General features: G+C 40.5%; 1 protein-coding gene across 1 annotated transcript; it reads left to right on the forward strand.

Moving 5' to 3' along the window:
• The first annotated feature begins 784 nt into the window (after positions 1-784).
• Positions 785-15,027, forward strand: COPS3 (COP9 signalosome subunit 3). The gene is made up of 12 exons (XM_065411643.1): positions 785-895; positions 4,173-4,302; positions 6,564-6,676; positions 6,772-6,821; positions 7,787-7,879; positions 8,687-8,866; positions 10,279-10,419; positions 11,342-11,515; positions 12,944-13,030; positions 13,487-13,600; positions 14,078-14,158; positions 14,420-15,027. The coding sequence occupies exons 1-12, from the start codon at positions 841-843 to the stop codon at positions 14,471-14,473; spliced, it is 1,272 nt and encodes a 423-aa protein (XP_065267715.1). The 5' UTR covers positions 785-840; the 3' UTR covers positions 14,474-15,027.
• The last annotated feature ends 4,734 nt before the right edge of the window (positions 15,028-19,761 follow it).

The following is a 19,761-nucleotide window of genomic DNA, read 5'->3' on the forward strand; positions in this document are numbered from 1 at the left end:
CTGTGGGGGGGGTGATGCTGGTGTGATATCAGTGACGGTGTGATGATGGGGGGATGGTAGCATGACTGCGGGGGACAGGACGGGGTGATGCTGGTGTGATGGTGTGATGATGGGATGATAGCATGACTGGGGGGGACGGGACAGGGGGATGCTGGTGTGATATCAATGACGATGTGATGATGGGGGGGTGGTAGCATGACTGGGAGGGGGGACGGGATGGGGCGATGATGGGGGAATGGTAGCATGACTGTGGAGGGGAAAGGGTGATGCTGGTGTGTGATGATGGGGTGGACGATGGCGTGACTGCAGGTGGAGAGGGGGTGATGCTGGTGTGATGGCGGGGGGGGGGAGCAATGCCAGGCGATGCAGGGCTGATTCTAGGGATGCTGGGTGATAGCACAAGGTGCTTTGTTTAAGGGAACATGACGACACGCTGATATTGTGCGGGAAGGAAGACAGGAGATGACGTGGCGCGATTACGTCACCGACTGGCCTCTCGCCTTAGCTGTTGCTGAGTCACGGCTTCGCCTGTAACACGGCCCTTGCATTGGGCAGTCTGCGCGTTTACATCAGGCCGTGATGCCGGGCGGGCACAGGAGGTTCCCATGGTAACCATCAGGGGGCGTTTGTTCCGCGGGCCGTTGCTCTCGCGATGTTACATGGAGGAAGTGACGTTAGCAGCGTAGTCTCGCGGCTCCTGAAACCGCCGCTGATTGGCTGGGTAGTGGCGGCGTCGCTGCGGAGCCTCCTTCCCGCTTCCCCCTGCCGCTCTCGGCCCGGGCCGCCTGCCCGCCCTCTCCCCCGCCCCGGAGAGACGCGGCCGCGCCGAGAGCCGCCAAGATGGCGTCCGCCCTGGAGCAGTTCGTCAACAGCGTCCGGCAGCTCTCGGCCCAAGGTGACCGCGGGGGGGAGCTGGGCTCGGCTGGAGCCCGGGCGCAGGGCAGCCAGGGCTGGGGCTGGGGCTGGGCCTTCCCCACGGAGAAGGGGACCGGCACCGTGGGGGAGCGGGGCTGCTAAGACCCGGGCTGAGCCGTGCGGAGAGCGCGGGGCCGCGAACGGCTCCCCTGGGCCCCGCCCTGCCCCGGGGGCGCAGGTGCATCTCGGCGGGGGTGTGAGAGGAGATGGGGCTGCCATAGGCCCCGCCCCCTGGCTGGGGGTGAATGTGCGGGTCGTGGAGGATCCCCCGACTCCCCCACTCTTCTGTCACGTGGCCCGGCCCTGTTCCTGCCTTGGAGGCTGCGGGGCCATGGTCAGGAGTCTCCAGACTGTATTTCATGTAGCTCATGACTGAAATGGCCTCCTGCCCTGCTTTAGTCTCACTCGGGTAGCATGGCTGGCATCTGTAGGAGTCTCTGCCACCCCCCTTTCTCTTTAACTCATGAGGGGAAGTCTCTTTCTAAAAGATGCACTCTTGTCCATCCACAAGCTGTGGGCTAGGTGGAGAAAGCATGCGGTGTAATTCTGCATCCTGTGTTACGCAGGAGGTCAGACTGTGTAATCATAAGGGCCCGTTTTGGTCTTGAAGGCCAGAAATTTAGGAATTGTCTAGGACAGCTGAGGAATAGAAGTTGAAACGTAAAACTCTTCTCTTGTATTTGTTTGGTCAGTAGTATTTGGTCTAAGTGGTGGTATTTGCTGGGTTCTAGTGTGGCCCCATTGCTACTTCCCACTGTTTTTAATCCCCTGGCTGCTCACTCTTTGGTATCTGTTGCTTGTTAGCGGGCCTGCAGATGAACAGGAAAGCAGCAGGCACTGACTGCTATTGCCAAAGTCTTTGGGCTCAAATCTGAACCTATCTTACACTGCAGTGTAAACTTAACCTTGGGACAAATATACAGTTAAAATGCTGCATCAGTGCAGCTGCAGTGTTTTAATGAAGATCCTCTAAGCTGACATGAGAGAGCTATCCTGTTGGCGTAGTTAATCCACCTCCCCAAGAGGCAGTAGCTATGTTGGTGGGAGAAGCTCTCCTCTTGAGATAACACTGTCTACACAGGGGATTAGGTCAGTATAACTGTCACTTGGGTGTGGATTTTTCTCACACCTGACTGATGTAGTTATACTGATATAGGTCTGTAGTGTAGACCAGACCTTAGTTTTGCAAATTAGGAAAGTAGTCTTAACTCCAGATTTAGGTTACAGCTGTACTATATCAGCTAGCGTATAGATTGATGGTAGTGTGTCATTTTGAAATTCTATTTTATTTCAGGGCTATTTTATGCCTAGGGAGGCATATGATAAAAAATTGGTAGGATTACATATTGGCGCTTTCATAACTCTGTGTGCGGAAAGCCTTTTAATAACATTGTCTTTTCAAACCCCAATTTTCTGCATAGTCTTTCTTAATTGCCTTTTCAAACCCCAAATTTATACCGTATTTACATACTGAACTTTCTTGTTTATTTTGTATGTCTACACTAGAAATGCTACAGCAGTACAGCTGCAGCATAAACACTTATTGCAGCGACGGAAGGGGTTCTTCTGTCTCTGTAGTAAATCCATCTCTTCGAGAGGAGGTAGCTAGATTGATGGAAGAATTCTTCCGTCAACCTGTCGGTGTCTACGGACACTGGAGTTTAGGGCAGCTTAATTGCATCTAACAGGCCATGACATTTTTCACAGACCTAATGTAGACCAGCCCTTTGTTTCTCTATGTGGGATGTTCATATCTTTGAAACAGGTCAAGAATTGATGTTTTCTCATAAAATTTAAGTCCACTTTTGATCTCTTTAATGACTGAGTTATTTCTGGGTGGGGCTCAAACTTTCTTTTGATATATATTTTAACTGTTATACTGTATAAAATTCAACTTGTTTAGAAATTTGTTCATGTAGATCGCTTGATGGCTGGCAATATGCTGACAGAACAGGTGCATTTTGATGTTTAATTGATCTAATGGGGAAAGTTATCAAAACTGATCATGTTTAGTAGTTACACAGCATTATATAACTTCAGAGTGTTCTAATTCTCTTAATGATCCAGTAGGGTGGATATATGCATGAAGTAATAGCCCTAGGGCCATAGAGGGAGTCATTATTAGAGCTAAAATTACAGTTCCGGAGTTTCTGGTTTCCAGTCCTGCACTCAGACCATTAGACCACACCCCTCTCTCAAAGCTAAATTTTCATTGTTTATCCTAATTTAGAGGAAAAGGTTAGAGAGAGATGAGAACAATGTTTGTATCTCTTTCCCTTTATATATAGAGATTCAAAGATTCTAGGAGGTGAGGTTAGGCCCTCAATTCAGTTTGTATCTAATCTGTCAGAATAGACAGTTGAACCAAGTGTGTTTCAGAGGACCACAGTTGATTTAAAAATCCAGTGTTTTTTGAAAAGATAAGTAAAAACAGTTTGAGGTACAGCATCTGCCTCTGATCCCTCTGTCAGTTTTTGTAGGTTTAGCACACTCATTAATTTGAAATGTTTTTCTCTTTCCCCGTGCTGTGCTGAATCCCCCAAGCAGTAAACTACAGGTGACTAGTTTGTGCATACAACAATATTACATCCAAACTGGAAAAAATAGAGATTTTTCTCCAATCTCTCTTATCCTAGAGGTTATGTTGAGTCTAAATTTTTCAGACCACATACTATACTTCAAAAATGCTATGGACAAGGCTGAAAAAACTGATCAGACATTCAAGAAGCTGAGGTTCAGGAACAGCTCCGTGATGAGAAGACTAGTTCCCTGGCACCTCAGCTGCTGAGAAGGTGGAGGATGCTGAGACTTCTGCCAGGGTGCTGTCCATGGACAACTTTGTGGGGATGGACTTTCCATGTGTGTCTGTAAATGTGAAACTCCACTCCTGTAGCTTGGCAAAACTCTGAGCAGCTGCTGTGGCACTTAGTTCTCGCTGCAGACTCAGGAAAATGATACTGCATTGGTTTTACAATCTTTTAAAGGTTTTCTCTGCGGTCATAACAACTGGACACTTAATTTTTTTTAAAGTGAGAGCTTAAGCTATTGTGAGTTCCCTCACTAGACTGGGAGACTGGATTCCTAGGCTATTGCTAACAACAACAAACTAGTAGTGACTACTTCACTGAATGAAGTTGCTTCTTTAAAATAATCCTAGGAAAAAGCAAGGAAGTGTTAAATGAGGACATGCTGACTGCTTTAAGTAATTTTCATTTAGTGTTCTAACTTAATTTTGACAGCAGTATTTCATATTTCAGGGCAAATGACCCAGCTTTGTGAATTGATCAATAAAAGCGGGGAACTGCTAGCAAAAAATCTCTCCCATCTGGATACAGTGCTTGGTGCCCTGGATGTGCAAGAACACTCCTTAGGGGTTCTTGCTGTTTTGTAAGTGATCCTTTCCTTTACTTAAAGGCTTAATTTACTTATAATTTCCAAAACTTCAGACTGTGTATGGTGACTTGCTAGCCAAAATTATTACTGTTGGATACTTGCATTTTACTGCACTGTTTTCATACTGGTGCTTAATTTGTTTTTCTTATAGTGTACTTCCTTTTTACAAATAAAGTATTGATTTATATGTGTTTCACTTTTTTGATATTATTCCAGTTCTTAAATTGGTAAAATACCATGACTAACAGCTCCCAGGAAGGGCTTTTTTAATTATGAGAAACATCTGTTTCTTATTACATGTAGAAGGTCTGCATAGATAATTACTTTTGCTCATGAGTTCAACAAAAAATCAAATGTTTTTAAGCTATGAAGCACAAATGGGATATTAGAAAACTGGATTAATAACATTAAGCAGAATGTCACTTCATACATGGAGAAGTGTGGGCTGCTGTCTGTTTCTTAGCTAGCATTTATTTTGCCTGTCTGGAAGGTCTCGTTGTTATCATGCAGTTTAAGAGAGCAGTTGAACTGTTGTAGGGGGCTAGGGTACGGATGAGTTACTGAAAAATTGTATGTAGGGAGTTGGAGCCATCTTTCCTTCCTGACATCACATAATTTCAAGGGAAGTGTCTTCACAAGTGGCACTACTGGAATTCTATAAAGTAACTTTTTGAAACAAAAATGTCCTCTTCATCTGTTAGAAAACTAGCTCTTGTTGCAAACATCTGTTAGGAAACTAGTTCTTGTTGCAAATCTACATACAGGACTTCACTTTGTATTGCATTTTATGCAAGTTGGATCCCAAAAATGCATTACAAATTTTTTTTAAAAGCACACGATCTTTGTCGTGCCTCACCAATGGTGAAAACATGGGGGGTGAGTAAATTAAAACATTTAGTTTTTAAGAACAAATAAGGGGAGGAATGGCAACTGTCAGTAAGAGGAGATGTTTAAATGATGAGATTTGAATGGATGGATTCATTGAGTCAGAAGTACAGGAAAATAGTGCAAGGCTTCTACACTGTACCTTCTGTCTGGAACAAACAGTGGAAAGACTTTGTGAAGGGACAAGCGGAATAGCAAGTATGTCAGTAGCCATCTGCAACAGGTAAATGAAGTTTAAGAATATAGGCAGTTTTTAACTACACCCTAAAATAAATGGGCAGTAAGTGGAGTGAGGTGCTTGGAGATTTTTCAGAATAAGGCTTCAGAGGGATGTTGGAATTTGAGGAGGCCACAGAATAGGCCCAGATTTGCAGCAGTCAAGGAGAAGTGTGCTGAATGCATGGATGAGGATTTCAGTGGAGATATAGTCAAGGTAGTGTCATCATGGGCAATGTTTTGAAGGTAGTGATATGCAAATTTACAGACTTAGGATGGCAAAGAGAGTTCGGGGTCAAAGAGGAGATGAGAGGAATTTGAATGCTGCTCAAGAAACACTTCTAAACATTTTTGTTGAGAAGGAACCACAAGCATACATAAGAGAGAGAGAGAAAGCAGTAAAGAAGAACCAGTAGAAGGGTACAGTACCAATAGTACATCAATATTTCCAAGGTCAATGGGAAGTACTTACGAAGGACTAATGTGGTGGTTTGTTCTTGGTGTAGTGGAGGGAATACAAAACCATTAAGACTTCTTCTGCTCTCAAAAAAATAAACTTAAGCAATATATAGCTTGAAAAAGTAAGTTGATATGTCCATAAAAAAAGTGCTGATTGACTAAGTGCAAACTTTCTTGTTTATATGTGTCTTTATGGTGCGGAAGAATGTGAGGGGAGTGGGAATGTGTCTGTGCAGTGTTATGGTTGTTTTTTGTTTAGGTTTGCTCTATTACAGTATTCTTCGTGCTATTAAAGTTACTACTTCACATGCTGTAACGTGCTCTGTAGTGAAAGTTTGCATAAGACTCTGCATGGAGGTGAGGGGTTTTTAATCACATTCTCAAATATCAGTGTAGTTGTCAGATAAATGTGTGCCTTTTCATGTGTTTAAGATGCTTTTACTCTTCTCAATTGAGACAGCATACTTGCAAAGTTGAGTTCTGTAAAGCCACGGACTGTTTGTCAGGGTACTTAAGCTTGGATTATAAGGTTTAATATGCCAAACTAAAGTCCACAATACACACTTTGGGCCAAGTCTGCAGTTAGTTCCACACAGTTGAAGAAGTTTACCTGCCTCTGCAGAGAGAATTTCAGGATGGTGCCTTAGTTTTTTATTTACAGAAACTAAGTGTTTAATGTTTTGTTTTGTTTTTAGGTTTGTGAAGTTTTCTATGCCAAGTGTCCCTGATTTCGAAACATTATTCTCGCAGGTCCAGCTTTTTATCAGCACTTGTAATGGGGAGCACATTAGATATGCAACAGACACTTGTAAGTGAAATTTCAATTTGTTCTGTACTCCTACATAATCTACATTTGGTATAGTTGGTATTTGTGATTTTCACTTTTTTTATTGTTGTATCTAGTTGCTGGCCTCTGCCACCAGTTAACAAATGCCCTTGTGGAAAGAAAACAGGTAAGCAGATGTCACCTAGTAGCAATAAGTAGACTATATATCCAAGTTCTTTAATTTGTTCATAGTAGACTGTGTCTTGTTTTGAGATTTGTTGCTAATTCCTCATTAAGAAAGTTTCTTTTCGGATTCTTGCTTGTATATGTATAGGAAGGTAATGGATCCAAAACTAGATTTTAAAAAGGGTTATTTCAGAGAGATCTTAAAAGGAAGAAAATACCATTAATTCTTTAGAGCACTGGTAAATAAACCATGATATGGAACATACACAAAATAGGAAATCACTGTGCTCATTAATTTTTGATGGAGCTGAAGTTCTCTAGACAATATACAAAAATAAGTGATTGTACCAAAATAATTGGTACCGGTCAGTCAGTTGATACTGGCTTCAGCATTATCTTCATGGGAGCCTACCACCTGAGTAGGTGTCTTAAAATATACAACAAACCATGATGACCGTTTAGAGTGGACTAACTAAACGCAAAGCTTTGAGAATCACATTTGTAAGGTTAAGAAGTTAGCTTTCTAGTCACTTTATTATTCTTTAGAGTCAAAAAATAGGGTTGAAGCCAGTTCTGCTCCAAAGGAAACTAATTGGGAGTCTTGCTTTTGACTTCAATGTGAACCGGGTCGTGTTTTTGGTGTTCTGAGGATTAGGTCTTTGAGAATGTAATTTTCAAGTATTCTAACCATATAATGTCCTCTTAATAGAACTGCCTTTTTGCAGCAGAAATGCTAAATTTTAGTAGTCCATCAAGAGAAGCAAACCAAGGCTAGTTAATAGCCAAGGATAATTTTACCTCTTAAGAAGGGACTGCAGTATCCTACAAGGAAGGGGGAACCTCAGAGTAATTGTTACTAAATGTAACCTATCAATTAGTGTTATTTTTCATTTGTAAGTGTCAACATAAGATCCAATGTGCTGCCATCTATGAGAAATTATCTGAAAGAGATGTAATTTCTGACAGCCCCTGCGAGGAATTGGCATTCTCAGACAAGCCATAGACAAGATGCAGATGAACACAAACCAGCTGACCTCAATACATGCAGATCTCTGCCAGGTAAAAGGTTATATCAGGCTTATACCAAGAGTAAAAATTTTAAATTGGCCCAATCCCTTTGTGCAGTGAGTGAATGTGTGCTTCATTCTTCTGAAATGGAGGAATGAGTACAAGTATAGTGGGTTTTATGACCGTAGTAAACCATAAGATATGCTGACGTTTTAATAATGGAAATCATTAGAATGGGATTTGTAATGGATCTTCTCAGATCCTTTATTTTGTTGTCGTTCTCTCCCCCTTCCCGCCCTCTCCCCCCCCCCCCATCACTTCTGAAAGTCTGGATGATGGTGATCCTTCCTTTTGCTGAGGGGGGCAGCACACAGCTCCTTCCAGGGCCAGACATTGTTGAGTGTTATCCAGAGGAGGTTTGCTCAACAATGGCATGAGGCATTTTCATGTCTCTTCCAACCTCTCTGGGCTGAATTTTCTGTTTTTGCATTGCTCTTAGCTCCCAGGGCGCGGGGCCTGAACTGGGATGTCCCATGTGGCACTTTGTGCTGCCAGCAGGCTAGTTTGTGTAGAATGTTTCAGGCAGATTTGCAAATTAAGGTGGAGTTATTTTAACATTAAGATAATTTGTAATGGCTCATCAGTGGTGTTAGTAGATCTTGCAATATCATAATGGTTATGACCAGCCTATAGTAAAACACTACTGGCATTGCACCATTTCCTGGATTGTGTTGCTACTTGCATTTTTGCAATAAAGTGCATTGAGATTAATAAATGGTACTAAACTGAATTTTAGTTGTTGTTTTTTAAGATGGAATAGAGGTGTCTGTCATGTAACCCTGGTTTATTTTCTTGTAGCTCTGTTTGTTAGCAAAATGCTTTAAACCTGCCCTCCCATATCTAGATGTGGACATGATGGATATTTGTAAAGAGAATGGGGCATATGATGCAAAGCACTTTTTATGTTACTACTACTATGGTGGGATGATATACACTGGGCTAAAGAACTTTGAAAGAGCGCTCTACTTTTACGAACAGGTAACTTTCTCTGAATCAAAAGTCTGTGGGAAGATCAGAAATGTGATTGGTTGAAAGTCCAAAACTGTATGTATAGGGTTTTTTAAACTTCCCCAAAAAATCAATTATGGTTCTTTTCATACTATAGGGTATGAGAGGCTTCGATTCTTATTTTTGTACCTCTACTTGTGTTAAATATACCTATCCTGGAGTTTTATACTGCTGCTCATCACCACAGTATTTGAGTGCCTTCCATATATATACTTCACTACTGCTATTTTATATCTGCACCACATATAGTTATCTAGCAGATCTAAGTTAGATGTGTTTTCAGTTATTCTAGGATTTTGCTATATCCTTTTCTGCTTAAATCAGGGCTGTATAGGAAAAAAATTGTGTGTGGCTGCAAATAATGTCCCATTGTGCATTTCCAGCCAAAAATCCAAGTGTTACTGTGCCATAGAACCCCTCAAGGGATCTGGTTACATGCCTGTAAGATTGTATGGCTGAGCCTGGATACCAAATGCTTGTGTCGCTTTTTATCTCCTTTTAAACTTTCTTGGATTGCCATTTGTTTCTTATTTCATAGTGGATGGCAACAATTCACAGGCTGACTTTCATAAACATGTATTTAGATTTAAAATCACATGCTAACTTCAAGAAAAATCAGTTTAGTGGTTTCAGGTAGTACACCTACCCCTGAAACCACTACTAATTTTCGGTGCTTGCTGTCACTCTTGTTTTTCTAATTATTTGTAAATGGCTTTTCTTTCTCCTTGTTTCTGCGTGAAAGATCCACAAATGGGAAATTCCGTAGACGTCAAATGCACAAAGTAAACTTTTTTCCCGCTCTTTTGGTGATTGTAGGTGTTCTAGCAGGGGTAAACCCTTGAGACAAAAGGGATTTAACTTGACTTTCCCTCTAACCTTTTTTGGCACTCTTGAATTTAAATGATTTTTCTGTACAAACGAATGATCTAAAGCTTTTCAAAACCTTTGTACGTATTTATAATGGATAAAAATCTTATGGAAAATGACCCAACTACCTTCAGTAGCCAGCCCCTCCTACAAGTAATCTCTTCAAAGGCTCCCAAAGGTTTCAAGTACAATGCTTGATCTGTACTTAAAGCCCACCACTACTAAATGAAAACGTTTTTTGTTTTGATCCTTGTGGGGTCATTTTAAGACCAGTTTCGCTATTCAAAATGTTATGTTGTGTTTTTGAGCAGCTGGTCCAGAAGTTGCTTTTTACGCACTTTTGAGTGATTCTCACTAAACTAACTTTCATTTCTATAGAGCCTAACAGACACTGGTGAATTACATGTTCCAGCACTTCCCTTTTACATATGGAGATTTAAATCTAGAAATGATTTTTAATACAGTTTATGCCAGAGACATTCATTTTTTTATTCCCATCCCTTTCTCTTGCTTAGGCAATAACTACTCCAGCCATGGCAGTCAGTCATATTATGTTGGAATCGTATAAAAAGTACATTCTAGTTTCTTTGATACTACTTGGCAAAGTTCAACAGCTACCGAAGTACACCTCTCAGATAGTGGGTAGATTCATTAAGGTAAGTTTTTCAAAGGCAGTTGAATAACCTGGACTATACATTCAGAATAAAAAGTTGCAATGTTTGCCAAGAATCTATCTTCCTTGGATCTTTAGAACAGTAAACAGAACTGCATAAGATTACTGGAAATGTTAGGAACAAATGTCATTCGGGCTTGTGCTTGTTTGTAAGCCACAAAAAAGGCATGGCTAGAAAGTGATTGCATGCCTTCTCAGTTATATATATTTTAAACATAAGCACTTGATTATGTTGTAACACAGTCTTTACATCTTAAATAGAAATAGATTCCCGGCAAAAGAATAAACTGGCTTCACATTTATCAATCTGACACCTTAATAATGCACTTGGTGAACTCACTAGCCGCCTTCTTTTGCTAGATAGTAAGCAAGGCTCCTTAAGTTTCCCATTAGTTCTTTGTGTGTGGTGTCCATGTCCTGAAACAAAACAAACCCTCTAGTTTCACATGGCTGATCTCTGCTTGAATCTCAGCAATGCTATAACAAATAATTCTGTTTATTGTGCAGAGATTCTAAATGTGGATATTTAATATTGCAGTGGTACCTAAAGCCCCTAAGCAGGATCTGAACCCCTTGGCTTGAATATAGGTAGAGTACAAAGACAATCCCTGCCTCAAGGAGCCTACCATCTGACTCTTATGCTTTTGTGATACAAACAGATGTTTGGGAACTAGGTTGAAACCACCAAACTTACTTCATTTGTGTTCTACAAGCTTTAAATCTAGATCTTCAGAGGTGAAAGTCTAGTGCATTAACTCACTGGGGGACCTGAGTCCCTTTAAAAAAAATAGTTGTATGGTGTTGACAATAAGAGTGGCTTAAATAACTTTCAGCGCAAAACTATTAAATAGACTGTTGTAAAATTGAATTCCATATGCATTACAAATCTGTTTTTCTAATTACAGCCCCTTAGTAATGCGTACCATGAATTAGCACAAGTTTATTCAACCAATAAACCATCGGAGCTCCGAAACTTGGTCAACAAACATAGTGAAACATTCACCAGAGATAACAATATGGGGCTGGTTAAGCAGTGCTTGTCATCTCTTTATAAAAAGAATATACAGAGGTTAACCAAGGTAGGTGCAGGTTTTCTTTTGGCATCAGTCATCCAGACTTTCTGGATTTAGCACACTATTTCTGGAAGAGCTAATCTAAAAATTGTCTTGTGTGTATGAAATTGTGATTGATTCAATCTATAATACATTGATTGTCTGTAATAGTCACTTTAAAAAGTAGTTGCATTTTTTAGTAAATGCATCTGTTGAATATAGTGCCAACGAGAAGTGAAAATTAACCATATTTTAAATAAAGGTGAATGTGTATTTTTGTATGAGGAATACAAAAGAGCTCTGGATACAGAAGTAGGGGGCCTCTCTGCTTCTATATTACATATATAGATTCACTTGCCTGCCTCCTCCTTATGCCGAAGCTTCGAGTCCTTGGAGTAAACTGGTGTACTACCCCATGGAAGTCAATGGGCTGTGCTGACTTATATCAGCTGAGAACTTGCCCACAGCTTTTATATGTAGCCAAAGAAGTCAGTAAGGATGGTGTGTCCGTCCCCCCAGGTTGCCCGTCTTCTGTGGGAAACTGAACTTTACAACTTCATCTGAGTTCTCGAGTAGGAAGGAGGAAGGGTGGGACTGTCCAGTGGCAGAAGAATTGGGAAAGAAGTGGGGTCAGTTACAAATGCAACTATGAGTAGAGATCATATTGGTTCCTAGAGTTGATCAGGGAAAGTTAACAACAAGGAGTCCGGTGGCACCTTGTTGTTTTTGTGGATACAGACTAACACGGCTACCTCCTGATACTTGACACGAGGGAAAGTTAAGATAGTCTCTTGCTTAAATTAACTCAAATGGTGTGTGCCACAGGCATATAATGTACAGTAGAACCTCAGAGTTACGAACACTATAGTTAAGAACTACCAGTCAACCACACACCTCATATGGAACCGGAAGTACACAGTCAGGCAGCAGCAGAGACCAAAAAAAAACCCCGCAAGTACAGTACCGTGTTAAATGTAAACTACTAAAAAAATAAAGGGAAAGTAGCATTTTTCTTCTCCATAGTAAAGGTTCAAAGCTGTATTAAGTCACTGTTCAGTTGTAAACTTTTGAAAGAACCACCATGTTTTGTTCAGAGTTACGAACATTTCAGAGTTACCAACAACCTCCATTCCCAAGGTGTTCATAACTCTGAGGTTCTACTGTAATAGCACTGTTTTACTTCTGTAGTCCATTTCCCAAATGTGATACGTCTCTAGAAAGAAATAGCTGTATTAGTCTGGCAGAGAACATTCATGGGGAAAAAGGAAGCTTGACATCACCTAGGCTTCCCTTAGGAAGGAAAGAATTGTACTACCTGCCTATTCTGCATGTTCCCACCATTATCAGTCAACAGATCAGTTTAAAAAATGCGGTTAGTTATGTGGTCCATAAAGAACTCATAGGAACAGCAGGTAGCTTCAGATTATAATGGTTTGCTATGCTTCTAACTTTCAGACATTTTTAACCCTGTCATTACAAGATATGGCAAGTAGAGTGCAGCTATCGGGGCCGCAGGAAGCAGAAAAATATGTCCTTCACATGGTAAGGAATGTTACTTGACTAAAATGGCTTTTAATTACAAAACGGACCCAAATAGCTTTAAGGACTATAATTTGTTAATATTCTGATGTGACCAGTCAATATTTGATTTAGCAATGGCAATCCCCGATTGTCCAGTGTAGGACTTTTGTAGGGGGCAAATAAGAAGCTACGGAAAGCCTGCCCTGATTTTTAGGCTGCCGCCTCCTGGCCAAAAACTTCTGAACTGCTTTAGTCCAAACCAAACATTGGTAATGCCTGTCTTGTACTAGAATGATGTACACTCCTCTGTTTGGAATAGACTGTTGGGAAGGAAGAACCAAGACTGATGATTAAGTTCTAAAATATATTTAAGATCAGTGTTTGAATCATTACTGTGGGCTATCTAAACTTTTTTTTTTTTTTACTCTTCCGTATTCAGGTTAATCTTTGTATTACAAACTGTTTCACCTCTTTCAGATAGAAGATGGTGAAATCTTTGCAAGTATTAATCAGAAAGATGGTATGGTCTGTTTCCATGATAATCCTGAAAAATACAACAATCCAGCTATGCTTCATAACATTGATCAGGAGGTAAATAACATTTAATACATTCTTGCTATTTCCTTCAAAATCTAATAGTGGTGTTATAAGGAGAGATTTTGTGATACATTCACTTCTTGAAGTAGTGGAAGCCAGGTGCTTTACAAGGTGAAGCACCTCAATATAGCAGAAATGCAGGGCTATGAAATTATTCTGCTATTGTAGCAATTAGGTTGTAGTCATTTACCATCTCTACTAGGCAATTGCTAGTCAGTGCTGAGTTCCCTATTGTATGCTAGGTACAAGCTGAGGTATGCCAGCACTTTGACCCCATAATATTGACTATGTGAGGTCAATAGGATTGACTTTGAGTTAAATACTAGAAAAATTACTCTTCTATTTTAAAATCTTGTTCATCTGTAACACTGGCTACGAAATGCTTCCTTTTCATTCGCTCATAACACATCTGAGCTATAAATGGACTTGGACAAACTAATCAGCTTGCTGTTTTCAACATGCCTTTCTCAGATGCTGAAATGTATAGAGCTTGACGAACGACTGAAAGCCATGGATCAAGAGATCACTGTGAACCCTCAGTTTGTGCAGAAGGTAACTGACATAAGGTCTTTCACCGAGAATGTATACTGAACTTAAGAATCTAAATAAAGTCATACATTAAAACAAAGTCAGATGTGGAAAGTGGGTAAACACCACATGGTGAGCATTGTGCAAAAAGGGAGAGTGTAGGTTCTTTCATGTGTACTTTATTTTCCTATCTCTTATGATTAGACATTTTAAAGTTATGCTTAGGATGAAAATAAATCTCGGGAAAGACTTTTTACAGAATTAACTTCTCTTCTTCCCTTACAGAGTATGGGCTCTCAAGAAGATGATTCAGGAAGCAAACCTTCAAGTTATTCTTGAAATTAACATTGGCCACTATTCTGTTTTAAAGTAAAAGCTAAAGAAAACCACCTTTTGGACTGGGCATTGAAAAGTCCTATGAAGAGAGCAGAGAGAACTGAGGCTTTCACCTGGACATTTAGAAAATAAAATGACACCTTCTCAGTACTGTATGATTTCAAAAATATTCTCTGCAAAGAAAGGAAATCTCAAAGAAATTTTAAAGTCTGTTGTGGATTTATTTATCTTCAGATTAACATCGTTAATGCATTAAATAATCTTCCTTTTGTTTTAAATGGTTTGAATGTTGCTGTTTCTGTAGCAGTCCTCTTTCCTCTCCTACAAAATTTGTTTAAAGTGTGTTTGTTCAGGGAAGAATATAAACAAGTATGGGTCACTTATACAAAACAATTATTAGTTCATTATTTGAAAGCATTTTGGACTCTGTTTGCTCTATAAATACAGATTTATTTATCATATGTATAGAAAAAATAATTTACTTTATTTAAGAGTAACAGTTTTTGTAAACTTACATTCTATCCCTACCCAATCCAGCTGGCAGCTGTCTATTAAGTGATTAAATATAAACCCTCTTCATCCCAAAAGGCTGAGAATATTATCATAGCATTCCCGTGCTGGTATGGAATTAGAATGTGGCATTAGCTGGCTCTGCTGTAGAGTGCAAAAGGCTGTAGGGTCCTCTATATATGACAACTACTTATTTTATGCCAGTAATTTAAAAACCAATGATAGAATTAATGTCCTTCAATATTAATGGGATATTCTTGCAATCAGATGAAAATTTTCTAGAGCTAAACAAAAAGGTATCTTTAAAACCTGGATCTTGTGGGGCAAGACGGAGGTGAAGTCCAGTTTGCATTGAAAAGAACTCTAGTGGCTCAAGACAACACAACCTGACATAAAGGGGCTTTTAAAACAGCCTGGAACTTGGCTGTATGTGAATTCCGTTTAAGTACAAGGGTACTATAGAGCTACTGTTGAGGCTTACCTCTCTGTGGCACTTTTAATACACTACTAATATAAAAGCAGACATATCATATGGAGGTAACGTATGCTGGAATAGTGTTTTTCAGTTTGAAATCCAAGGATTCATTTCAACCATAGATGCCTTGTTGAATTATTTAAGTAGTTTACCCATTGAATCAACAGGTTGGCTGTTCGTTTTGTAGTTTTTGTATATCTGAAACTTCTCACTGTTAACAGAGCACTTTTGAAACAGTCGCCGTCACTGCTGCCTTCCTGCTGTCAGACAGAAACTTGTCACTGAGTCAGATTTTTTCAGAATTGCTCAGCATCCCACAGCGCCCACTTAAGTATCTCCCTAGGAGCTGCTGGGTGCTGAGCTCCACTGAAGGCCCTCTTCCACGTGAGGCTACCACGTGGCTATAGAGCACCTGTGCTTCTAACGCTGATATTGGGAACTGTTTTAAAGAGCTCTAAAACTAGCAGAGCCGCCTTTGACAGAGGTATGCCCTCTCCAGTAAAAGGGAAAACGATGTGCAACCTCGTCTGTAGCTGGTGTATGAGTGTTTAAAACTGTTTCCCCAAACGGCTTGCTCCATTATTTTGTATGTCTACCCAGCCAAACAAACAAACAAACAAAACCCCTAAACAGCAAATCTCAGAGCCCAGGTCTATAGATTCGGGCTCATGCTACAGCGCTAAAAATAGCTGTCTAGATGTTCCGGCTTGAGCTGTGAAATCCACCGCCCTCAGTAGACTTCAGCAGCCCCAACCAGAACATCTGCACAGCTGTTTCTAGCATGGGACCCAGTCTATATACCTGGGCTCTGAGACTCACTGCAGCAGGGTATTTTTTTTTCCTGTGTAGACATATCCTTGGATGTGCTGCTTCCCATCATAAAACAGCTTCTATATTGAAGGTAGCTTTCAGACCTAACCTTACAGCAAGTCCTTGTCTTTCATAATTTGCCTTGCCACACTTGTAGTTAGTAAAGATTTGTGATTTTAAGTCTTAGACTCAGATTTTTAAAGACATTTGGACATGAGGGCAGTCAGCCTTGCAATGCTTAAACTGAGTTAGGAGCCTACATCTCATTTTCAAAAGGGCTTTATGCACTTGAATCCAAATGGGATTTGGGCTTCTACATTGAACACTGCTACACCTAAATCTGTTTACAAATCTGGGCCTTGCTCCCTCCCAACCTTCTCTCCTGTTTAATCCTGCGGTGATTTTAAATGCTGAATGTGCTATCCTGTTTGGTGCTCTAGAAATATCTTAAAGATTGGTAGCGCTGCAGGTTCAAGTGTGAAGCTGGGTTGTGAAAGAGTCCTTCACTATGTGCAGTCACTACACAACAGATACAGAAAATGGCTAACCACAAACTGCAGCTTATACATAGAAGAATCATTAAAAACATGGCATAGGAAGTGAATATAACCAAAGGATTTTAATAGTTTAAAACCCCCCACCAACCTTCATCTATTTTCTAAGTGATCGTTCAACTCTACAACTTTAAGCCGTTCCTATTTGTGCTTTTGTGGACTTGTCTCAAATAACTGTCAACAAACTACTTAGCTTAATATAGTACCGCTGAGCAAACTAGTGTTAGTCATGCAGTTGATTTGATACAGCTGCTTGTTAACAGTTGTATAATTTGCTTTTTTTGTCCTCACACTGGTCAAATAAGCCACATGAGCAAGTTTAAAGGGTGGTGTGTAAACACCTATAAAATTTCCAAGTGATATAGTCCTTGTTTTATGCTACAGTATTTTAGTGTTCTAAATGTTTAAAAGATGTGTTGAGATGTTCAAAGCCAGCTGGCAGGTTTAGCCACACCATTCTCATTGGAACGGACAGAAGCTGGGTAGATAAATCCTCTAGTTGGCTTTGAAAATTGTAATCAAGATCCTAGCTCATTAGAGCTTACCATCTAACATGAGCCATAGTGCCCCAAGACAGTGGCAGTTGGAAGGGCTGAAGTAGGACAAGAGTGACCATAGCCTAGGATGACTCAGTTCTGGCATCTGTACATCCTCTGGGACTCTTGCAAATAAAGTTTTTTAGGTTTTCCACAAATTAACTCCTTGCATTGCTTTCATCTGACCTGGTCATTGAAAGGTGCAGAACAGTTCAGACCCCAATGAGGGACTGGAAGCTTTGCCACCACTTAAGCCTTCTGGATTTAAATACTATTTTAGGGGAAAACATATGATTAAACTTAACACCGCATGCTACACTCAACTGAATTTAAAATCTCAAAAATCCTGTGGCCACAATCTTCATGTCATAAGTGCCCACAAGATGCATCCACAAACTATTAGATGCATGTACAGTGAAATAAATCTAATACACTGGTGTATCTAGTTTGCAACTGTACTTCAATTTCTTTAGGGTAAGCTATACCTTTCCTTAAACCATCTTGCAACTACAGTTTCTAGCCACAGGGTGGGGCCTTTAATTCAGATGTTTAACAGAGGTTGAAATAGTTGAGAGAGGACCAGAAGTTGCTTCTGGATATCTTCCTGTAATATTTGTGCCATTTTTAAGGAGCACTGCAGCATAACCAGTTCACTGAGCTTTTCACACATGCAATATACTTGCCATTGCTCTTTCTGCACACCTTTCCCCTCCTTTTACTAGGCTACAATTGTGACCCATTTCTTGTGTTGTCATAGGTTATCTGTATAACTTAGGAAATGTGGTTTGCTGCATGGCCAGAATGGCTGAGAAGGTTAGTCCTGAGAAGTTGTTTAAATGTACTATTGAAAAATAAAGATCACAAACAGAAGTGTAACTTTTTAGTTTGTCTTACATATACTACGCCTATAATAGTGAGATGTTAGCCGAGGCTTTGAATTGGCTACATTACAGCTTTGGGGGGGGGTTTCCCCATTTTTTAGCAACGTTAACTCTGTCCAAGAGCCGTAATGCTGTCTAGAGTGACACTATACAGCTTCCAGTGCACTTGACGATGCATTGTGCTTTAGTCAGGAGTTTCTATAGTGATTGGCAAAGGCTCAAAGTTCATGCTGCATCTCTAGTAAAAATGAAAGATGCTTGGTGCACGGGCATTTGCCTATTGGGGGGTTCCTACGCCTTCCTCTCAAACGTCTGGAGCAGGCCACTGTTGGAGGCAGGATGCTGAATTTGATGAACCAGAATGCAAATTCCTATGTTTGGTGTATGTGAAGTCTCATGTGGTGGTTTTAAATGTAAAGGCTTGTAACATTGGTTATCAGCACTAGCCTATGTTGCATAAACTTCAATGGGAGCATTCGGCTGGACGCATAATGTAGTAAAATCTCATTCCATGGGCAAGTAGTGATTGACAGGTAAGGGGAGTGTCATTTGGTTCAAAAACATCTACAGAATCATAATTTCAATAGTGCCACCAGCTGCGGCAAGACGGGGACTTGCTCTTTGCCCTCACCCCATCCCTCCCAGCTCCAGGTCCTTCAGTTGGTGGACATTTTTGATAATACCCAACTCAACCCATTTCTGAGGACATAGTTTCGTTCAAAAGCCCTTTCTCCCACAAACACGATGGCACCAAATGTGACATGGCTAGATCAATTATGTAGATATATATTTGAGAAAATGTTTTAAAATCAACTGTTTTTAATCATACTTTTAACACAGGGATGCATTGCTTATATCAAAAAAAGACACTGATCTTTGGTAATCCTAGGGAAGTTAGCCTTGACATGTAGAAGTTAATGCAATGTTGTAGCCATGTCAGTCCCAGGATATTAGATACACAAGGTGGGTGAGGTCATATCTTTTATTGGACCAATTTCTGCTGGTGAGAGACAAGCTTTTGAGCTTACACAGAGCTCCTCCTCAGGTCTGGGAAAGGTGCTGGGAGTGCCAGCTAAATGCAAGATCAAATAGATAAATATCATCAGTGTGGTCTCTCAAGGGCACCACTGTTAGACATGTCACACTGATCTTTGTCCATCCCACACTCAAACATCTCCAATAAGGCAGGCTGCTGAAAAGGTGAGCACCTGGTCTTTGGCACAAGCATTTGATTAGCTGAAGGACTGATGTAGGAGTAAATAGTATTTCACACATAACTGATGTGATCAGTATATCCTCCAAGACCCATCCATGCCCAATAGGAGAGGTTAGTTTTGGATGCCCTCAATCATCTTGGGGCCATTCCATTGCTTGATAATTTACCCCCTTGATACCAAGTATAAATAGTCCTTGACAGTGGCAATTTTTCTCCATTTGTCTGCTTCTTGCAAAATATTGAACAACACAGCTCTGCAAGTGTCACAATGTTGGTCTTCAAATAGTAAATTTGGCATATGAATGCCTC

This window comes from Emys orbicularis, chromosome 10 (assembly GCF_028017835.1).
Source record: "Emys orbicularis isolate rEmyOrb1 chromosome 10, rEmyOrb1.hap1, whole genome shotgun sequence".
Classification (NCBI taxonomy): Eukaryota; Metazoa; Chordata; order Testudines; family Emydidae; genus Emys; species Emys orbicularis.

What these genes read in the sequence shown, in the direction of transcription:
- COPS3 (XM_065411643.1), top strand. Translation starts at nt 841, where the DNA reads ATGGCGTCCGCCCTGGAGCAGTTCGTCAACAGCGTCCGGCAGCTCTCG. An exon ending in TTAGGGGTTCTTGCTGTTTT is followed by an intron (nt 4,303 to 6,563) that starts GTAAGTGATCCT and finishes TTTTGTTTTTAG; the next exon opens with GTTTGTGAAGTTTTCTATGC. An exon ending in CGCTCTACTTTTACGAACAG is followed by an intron (nt 8,867 to 10,278) that starts GTAACTTTCTCT and finishes TCTCTTGCTTAG; the next exon opens with GCAATAACTACTCCAGCCAT.